An 8,621-nucleotide genomic window follows, 5' to 3' on the forward strand; every position below is an offset into this window, starting at 1 on the left:
GGTGCAGCGGGTTCAAAGGGAAGCGTCCTCTGGCTCCGCAGTCTCAGAAGCGCCTCCTCCACTCAGTGCAGATGTGCCTCAGCCAGTTTAGGTCAGATAACACCGCGGCTACGTCAGGGGTTATTCCGAAGTGATCCAATGCATTTTGGATTATCTTTTTCTCTGTGTGTATTGATGCACGAGGGCTGCTGTTACATAACGAACCACTCGAGAAGGATTTGCTTTCAGAGTACAGCGCCCCCTCGCTGTTGAAGTTTAGCCACGGGACAGTTCTCTGACTGAAGCGTTCTTTCAACACGTTACGCACGGAGAGATCACTCGAATCTCGATCCAATCCGCTACACAGACACAGACCCTTTCCGGCTATTGTAAATGGAGACTGCACCATTGCGGGCGACTGTGCGTTTAATGTAGAGGTTGGAGGGGGAACAGAAGCGCAGTGTGAAAGCCAAGGGCTGTGCGCTTTTACGCGTGAGGGAGAGCGAGTGGTGAGAGTGGGTAGTGGCGGGGTCCCCACTGCGCTTGGGAAAGACGAGGGAAGACTTCATTTAAGGTGGAGTCGTAATTTTTTTTACATTTCCAAGCTACAGTAATGTACATTAGACTGGCACGTGGTCATGCTTAAGTCACAGGGAACCGGTTAAGTGCACGAAGAGCGCAAACGAGCGCTTACGCACAAGTGTATTGTGAGTGTATACTGTGAGGCACGTTGTTTAGGCTACACGTGTTTTTAAAGCGGAATCATCCTTCAAATGAGTAATTACTCTTACGCATTAGAGGACTGTTTGTTTTAGATATACACGAATCTTCCGTGGTCACTGCCAAAATGTAACAAATACAAAATCTGACTTTTGCCGCCGCTCAACGCACAATGTCGTGGTGGAATCCGAATGTATTACTAAATGTAGATTCGTGTGGGACGACCTTAAAGAGGGCTGGCCCGTGTGGGTCTTGCTCAGCGCTACCCACCTTCCCCACCCCCTCCCTCCTTCACGCGCTGATGTGCGCTTCCCAGGCTCTGTATAAAAGTGCACGCGGAGCCGGGGCGCTCAGTTCAGTGGACAGCTCCGTGGTGCTGAAACCACAGTTTCTTCTGCTCACTTTCAACTCCGCAGCCAACACCACAGCCATGGACGTCTCGCCGCGGAAACTTTTTATACTTTCCTCGTGTTTGCTCTTGGCGCGGAGTTCCACGCAAGATTTCGGACAGACGCAGTTTATTTGCCAATCGGTGCCCAAGGATATGGACTTGTGCTCGGCGTCTATGCAGAACAGCGGACCGGCGGAGGACCTGAAGACCACCGTGATGCAGCTGCGCGAGACCGTGCTGCAGCAGAAGGAGACCATAATGAACCAAAAGGAGACAATCAGGGAGCTAACGTCCAAACTGAGCCGCTGCGAGAGCCAGAGCGGGCCCCCGGCGGAGGGCGCGAGCAGCCGGCGGCCCGGAGCGAAGAACACCATGGGAGACGTGTCTCGGGGCACCACGGAGACTCTAGCCCAGCTGGGACAAACCCTACAGACCCTCAAACAGCGGCTGGAGAATCTGGAGGTAGGACCAGTGGGGAAAGCGGACCCACGTGTCTCTGCAGATTCAGATCTAAGGGTTTAAGGAAAAAACAAAACTGACAAACCTATACATTTTTGATCAGTTTTATTATATTGTAAACTAGTATGTACAGTTTGAAGTGATGCAGAGGACGAGGAAGAAACTTAAAAAGAGTTTTATAAGTAAAAACTGGGAGATTAGTTTTCCTGTTGTAAAGCTTGTAATTTTCCTCACACAAAAAACAACCTTTATTGCTCAGTAACAATGTGTAAATAGTATTTCATAATCTTGTCTATAAATCAGTTTGTGAGGCGATGACAGAAAGCGTGTCCACACTCCCAGTCCTTTACGCAGCAGCACGCAGCGTGTCGCGGCGAGGCGGATGTGACAGCTTGTTTATGACCTGACTTTATCGCCGCACAAAGTGTCCCGTGTCCCGCTCTAACCCCGTGTTTGTCCGCCGCAGAACTACAGCCGAGGCAACAACGGCTCCGCGCAGGCGAACAGCCTCAAGGACCTGCTGCAGAACAAGATCGACGACATGGAGAAGCAGGTGCTGTCCCGGGTCAACACTCTGGAGGAGGGCAAAGGCGGCGCCAGGAACGACACGGATCAGCGCAACCGCGTGGAGTCGTCGCTCACGTCTCTGCACCACCGCATCACGGACCTGGAGAAAGGTGCGCGCAGTGTGGACCCTTACGCTCGATCCACCGCTTTAGCTCCGCGATTTAACCCCGTGGAACAATGTTACATCACTCATTATGAGCCATCGCTCCGTGGCGCCGCTGAAAAATGCCGCAGCCCCGCGTTGCGCGCCGATTTTTGAGGAGGAGCGGAGTGAAGCTGCATTATTTTGCATATCTCAGAACCTGTTTGCTCTTTGACTTACTCCACTTTGTGATTTATTGCGTCGTTTCCCTTTTATTTTTTTATTTTTTTGCTATTAACTTCACTGAGGGCTAAAGCAAAAGTTGAGGCATATGCGCACATTTCCCGCCGTAAACAGGTGCGTGAACGCGCGTGTATAAATCGCAGAAACCAGAGAAAGGAGAGAGGAGGAGCGCCCACCTACACACAGGCACGGAAATATCTAACACAAAACATGCCGTAAAACGAAGGTCATAAGCTTCGTGTATTCTGCTCTCTGGGACTAATCCGATGAGTTCAAATAGAAATTATTACTGTACACTGTGCCGTATTGCTGGTTCATTTGTTTTTCTATGCAACGCAAGGACAACTGGCCTTTTGCATTGCTTTTCGGATTCAATGTGGTTGTTACTGATCATAGTACAAAAAACAATATTGCCTAACGTTGGGCTGCTATTCCATAATTATTCAGGGTGCTCTTCTATTGCCACACGTCTAGTCAGCCTAACTTGCTTTTATGTTCTCAAACCACCTCTGACCCCAATCCTTGTCCAACGTGCAGGTAAAGATGGCAGACCCAGTGACAAGTTCCAGCTGACGTTCCCGTTGAGGACCAACTACATGTACGCCAAGGCCAAGAGGAGCCTGCCCGAGATGTACTCCTTCAGCGTGTGTCTGTGGATCAAGTCCAACGCCTCTCCCGGAGTAGGCACGCCCTTCTCCTACGCCGTCCCGGGACAGTCCAACGAGCTCGTGCTGATTGAGTGGGGCAACAACCCAATGGAAATACTCATCAATGATAAGGTGGGTGATTATTTAGGATTGACCAAAAATAACGAGCACAGAAGATGTTTGCATGGACGTGAAGGGTAATGATTGATTGTGATTGTATTTCGGCTTTGGAGCAATCTGGCCCCTTGTCTGAGGTCCGTAGTTGCTGGGATAAATTATAGCAAAAGATGTAAAGGAATCAGCGAAAGGAATTGATTAAATGGACGAGTGAACAGTTAATGTAAGACAAAAGAGTTGATATAGAGGCTGTTCAAAACTATCCAAATGGTGAAACTCTACAGCAAAACAGTAGCTTAAATCTGTTGTAAATCCAGCTGGTTTTGTTTGATTTAGCCAGCCAATGTATTGCGAACCCCTCCTGGAACCGCCACCTTAACGTGGTGGAGGGGTTTGAGCACCCGAATGATCCTGGGGGCTCTGTTGTCGGGGGCTTCGTGCCCCTGGTTGGGTCTCCCATGGCAAACAGGTCCAAGGTGACAGGTCAAACAAAGAGCGGTTCAGAAGCCCCTTATGAGAGACCAACAGGCCCGGTTAAAATCGTGAGGCCGTCCTTCTGTGGACCCACCACCTGCAGGAGGAGCCATAAGGGGCAGGTGCAATGTGATTTGGGCAGCTACAACAGCTGCCCCCACGACCCGGCAACGGAAAAGTGGAAGAAAATGGATGGATGGATGGATGTATTGCGGATTCATATTATGTAAATCCTCTCTTCCAAAAGATCCTTATTACTACCCTTTAGATTACACAGTATCGCCATGTTGTGTATTAACAGAAAGCGACATAAAAACAGTGGTTGGGTAACATTTGTAAGGTGTTTGGGCCCAATAGAAATGTGATACCGTCAGTGATTCAGCAGGAAGCGCAGAATCTATTGAGGAAACTCTGTAAAACGATACAGAAAAAGTCGTCTCTCGTTACAGGTCGCCAAGCTGCCGTTCCTCATCAACGACGGCAACTGGCACCACCTCTGCATCACGTGGACCACTCGGGACGGGGTGTGGGAGGCCTTCCAGGACGGGGTGATGAGGGGCAGCGGGGAAAACCTGGCCCCCTACCATCCCATCAAACCGGATGGAGTGCTGGTGCTGGGGCAGGAGCAGGTGAGCGGACAGCTGGCGGCACGGGACACTCACAATCAGATTGTTTTTTTGAGAGCGTTTGAAGAGGGGCAGGCCAGGGTGTCGACACTTTTTTGTGCATAATATAAGGAAGATGGAAACAACACACCCATATTACGTCCACAAAGACACATAGTCGTGATGTTAGACCAGATATAGGCCACTTAGTCACAATCCAGGGAGATCACAACAACGGCATTACATGGCAAACTTCAGTTAGGAAAGATACAATATTAAACCCAAGAACAATGCTATTCAAAACACACTGAATAAAGGTGGATCAAATATCATGCATTGAACGTTACTGTAGAAATCCACTATTTTATAGGTTTCTAGTAAATAGCATGTGGTCACAACTTAAAGCTGCAACTTTTTAAATGAAAAAAAAAAAAAAATCTTAATATTTGTTTATATTTGACGTTGTTGTGACTCAGTGGCGTTATGGGTGCAGCATGGCGCCTTTGCTTTCCCTCACAGTGGCCTTTATGACACTCCAGGATCAGTTGTTTTTATGGGATCGTCCCAGAAACTGGCCAGAAACCCCAAAACAATTGATTCTGGAGCATCATAGCTGTGAGGGAAAACGAAGGTGCCATGCTGCACCCATAAAGCCAAGGTCAAATATACACAAATATTAAGATTTTTTTTTTTTTTTCATTTTTAAAAATTGCATAGTGCGTCTTTAAACACTAAAACACTGTTGTCTTCAAATGCATCTATGTGAATAATAATATTACATAGTACTTTACATATTAAAAACTACATTGTTTATTATTATGCAATGTGCCTTGAATCCCCAGAGATATTTGCAGTTTTGACGGCACAATCCTACGCTTTTTTACCATTAGGAACCATGGATTGTTGATACTGGATTAGGAAATGTAGTTTACTGCTACTGAAGAGACACTAAATCATGCTGCTTTTCCAGAGCAAACATAGTTCACGGGCAGTCGTTGTTTAACAAAATGCCAAGAACAACATTTATTTAAATCAAGGTTTTTCAAAACACGGGCTTCAACAGTGAGGCAAGAGTAACAGAGCTCAGCAGTCCCTCTCATCGCACAATACCATCCATTTTAACTGCAGTTATCTATCTTAGACAAAGCCGTCCTCCGAGAAGAGCATTAGTCACTGATGAAGCTTCTTAGATGAAAGGGGAAACGGCCACAACACTAAAACAATCTAGCACAAATGATGGCTTAAAGTGCATACGACTTGAAAATATGACCCACAGCTGTTGTGAGTAATAATAACAATTTTATTTCCGTGAAGCAGCAATTCATTGAAGAAATGTTGGACAGAAAGGTTATTTTTATTAGAATTTCTAAGCTGACAGGAAGTGACATAGACAGAGGTTAAGTTTGATTTCCAATTGACATAACATGGTTGGCATGGCAACAGTTTGAAAAGGTTTGCCTCTATCTATGTCACTTCCTGTCAGTGTCCAATAATCAATCAATCAATCAAAGTTTATTTAAGTAGCACTTTACAGCAACACCAGGAGGACCAAAGTGCTTCACAGAAAGATAAAAAACATTTTTTAAACACCAAATAATTACAACCTAGACACAATTCAGTGTGCTCTAAGTGTTAAAAGCAAGTTTAAAAAGATGAGTCTTCAATAAGGAAGTGAAGCTATAAACGTCACAAAAATTGTAAAAATCTGATCATAATTATCGATGTTTTAGCAAAAAATCAGCTCCATGGTGACAAATATCCATAACACAACACATAACACTTTTAAATCTTCGTTTTTTGAAGTTTCAGTTAAATATTGTATTGACAATTGTGTGTTTTACGATGTTGAGTTTTCATGGTGCTGGTTAGCCTCTATTATTCAAACATCTGACTATATGGGTTTAGGGGTAGGAAAGTTGATCTCCAAAGACTATCTCAGAATAAATGTTTACATGTATGGTTTGATTCCCCCCCCCCCCCCTCAGGACACTTTGGGCGGTGGATTCGACGCGACGCAGGCCTACGTGGGAGAGCTAGCGAACCTCAACATCTGGAACAGGAAACTGACAGTAGCGGAGATCCACAACTTGGCCACGTGCAACAGCAAAGCGCCCGCGGGCAACGTCTTCTCCTGGTCAGAGAGCACCGTGGAGGTCTTCGGGGGGGCCACCAAATGGACATTCGAGCCGTGCCGTTCCAACAACTGAACTGAGCTGAGCTGGACAGAACTGAACTGAACTGAACTGGTCAGGCCTCGCCGTACTTTATGAGCTTTTGTCGTTTTCTCGTCTTCATTTTGTTAGAGACGATTTTGACTTTCAGTGAGCTTCGATCTGGGATTTATTAGGTATTCATGTGCAACACTTTCCACCTTGAAGAGATAACAAAACAAAAAAAAACAGAAAACATCATTGTGGGATTTTTCTCCTCAACTTTTTTCTTCATGGATGTTAGAAAGCACACACCACCGCTTTTACCCCCTACCCTCCCTCATTTTTGGCTTATTTTTGTCTTGGGACTGGCAGCTGGCAATCTGCGCCTTTACATTTGGACTATCCAACAATGAGGAATTACACAAGCACTGCTGCCCGCTACTCTCTCCGCCTGAGGAGCGGAGATTACGCTGTCCATCACATTTCTGTCAGTATTTTTGGAGCGCTGTGGTGACGTCTGACGTTCTGGGATCCCCTCCACCCGTCCCCCGTCCCCCCCCTAACCCACCCCTCTGATCTTACCGGGGATGTAACAATGCATTTGAGCCGCATTTCAGAGTTATATGGTTCATTTTGTCCAATCGATCTATTATTAAGCAGACAAATGGGTGCTTGCCAATCCATTTGTTTGATATAAATGGACAAAATCAGCTCATTTTCTTCAGATTGAGCTGCAGCTTAGAATAAAAGCATCCATACATTGATTTGGCTCTTTCAGCACAAACAAACGCCGACAATGTTCATTTTTCTCGACTAAATAGCCATATTCTGCACCGCTGTAACTTGCCGATGCTTCTTTCCTGCCAAGTCACACCTTTCCTCACACTGAAAAAAAAAAAAAAAAATGCATCGTTACCTCTCCTCAGTACCTCCACCGACCTACACCTTCACCCATCCCGCCCCGTCCGGATCTTGCACTGTGACTGCTGAGGAGGAGAGAGGAAGAGGAGGAGGAGGAGGAGGCGAATCGCTGAAGGACACTGCAAAGTCAGACTGTGGTCGATTTGTAATTGTCGCTTTTTTCTTCAAGTTGTCTCTGTGAAGAATGTGGTTAACTTTGCCAACATTGCTACAAAAGCCTGGGTGCCTTGGGCTAGTTCAAACATTTCGGTACGTTTTTGTTTTGTTTTTGTTTTTTTTGGTTTTTTTCCCGTTTTGTTTTGCTAAATCAATGTTCTTTCCGGTTTGTTGTTGAGTTCTTCTGGAGATGAGTTTCTTGTTTCTCTGGTAAATGTATTCTTGATTTTTTCGACACGTGTTTTTGGGCAGGTGTTTGTACTACGCTGTATAAGGAATGTTACAGTGTCTGTATAGTAACAGCATGAACGACAGAGTGCTGTGGAAGCATTGTTGAAATCTTGCTTTACTATCTCTGGGTCTGGGTTTTCTACTGTATTGTTATATGCTCCGAGCATGGCAAAACTGAGAGATGAAGATTTAATTTTTGTAATAAAATTGTAATACTTAACGTCAAACACTTTGGCTTTGGTTTTATATCATTTTATTCGACGGGACTTGCAGAGCACACGTTAGTTCCACGATAGAAAGAGCTATAAGAAGCTCTGACATTCATTTAAGTTTCGTAATATTTTCATAAAATTATTACTCATCACTACAAACAAAAACATTTATGCAGAATTCATACCTTGTGTCTGGATTAGTTTCGTCTGCCCTTTGTGTAAAAAAACGGAATCATCAAATCATGAACCTTTCTCATGATTTGGAGGCAGGACAAGGCTTGGTTTGTTTGTGCTTGAAGACATTAATGTGTCTGTAAAGAAGTGTGTTTGTATTGGACTAGGGCATGAGTACCATGTTCGATGCAGTATCAGCGATACTGGTACTGTAACGATACTTGGTTTACGATACCGATACCTGAACGATACTTTTTTTGATACCAAACCTAAATTATTTGTCATATAGTTAATGTTAATAAATTAAATTAATATGTTAATTTATAAGATAAGATACGATGATACTTTATTGATCTCACAGATGGAGAAATTGCATATTCTTCAATTTCAATTCAATTTTATTTCAATTTCAAACTGTAAATCAAGAATGGACTAAGTGACTTGCCCTATAGTGCTCAGCGTGGGCTAACTAAAGCTCATTTATGCTAAC

At 44.8% G+C, this 8,621-nt stretch overlaps 1 protein-coding gene across 1 annotated transcript; it reads left to right on the plus strand.

The window, feature by feature from the left end:
- Nucleotides 1–985: 985 nt before the first annotated feature.
- Nucleotides 986–7,972, plus strand: LOC306960855 (neuronal pentraxin-1-like). The gene is made up of 5 exons (XM_079553442.1): nucleotides 986–1,552; nucleotides 2,016–2,226; nucleotides 2,979–3,220; nucleotides 4,129–4,308; nucleotides 6,270–7,972. The coding sequence occupies exons 1-5, from the start codon at nucleotides 1,001–1,003 to the stop codon at nucleotides 6,489–6,491; spliced, it is 1,407 nt and encodes a 468-aa protein (XP_079409568.1). The 5' UTR covers nucleotides 986–1,000; the 3' UTR covers nucleotides 6,492–7,972.
- The last annotated feature ends 649 nt before the right edge of the window (nucleotides 7,973–8,621 follow it).

The sequence above is a fragment of the Gobius niger genome (assembly GCF_951799975.1).
Source record: "Gobius niger genome assembly, chromosome: 3".
NCBI classification, from domain to species: Eukaryota; Metazoa; Chordata; class Actinopteri; order Gobiiformes; family Gobiidae; genus Gobius; species Gobius niger.

Excerpts from the sequence above, each read along its gene's own strand:
- LOC306960855 (XM_079553442.1), top strand. The coding sequence starts at position 1,001 with ATGTGCGCTTCCCAGGCTCTGTATAAAAGTGCACGCGGAGCCGGGGCG. Across the intron at positions 1,553-2,015 it reads AGCGGCTGGAGAATCTGGAG|AACTACAGCCGAGGCAACAA; the intron begins GTAGGACCAGTG and ends TGTCCGCCGCAG. Across the intron at positions 4,309-6,269 it reads TGGTGCTGGGGCAGGAGCAG|GACACTTTGGGCGGTGGATT; the intron begins GTGAGCGGACAG and ends CCCCCCCCTCAG.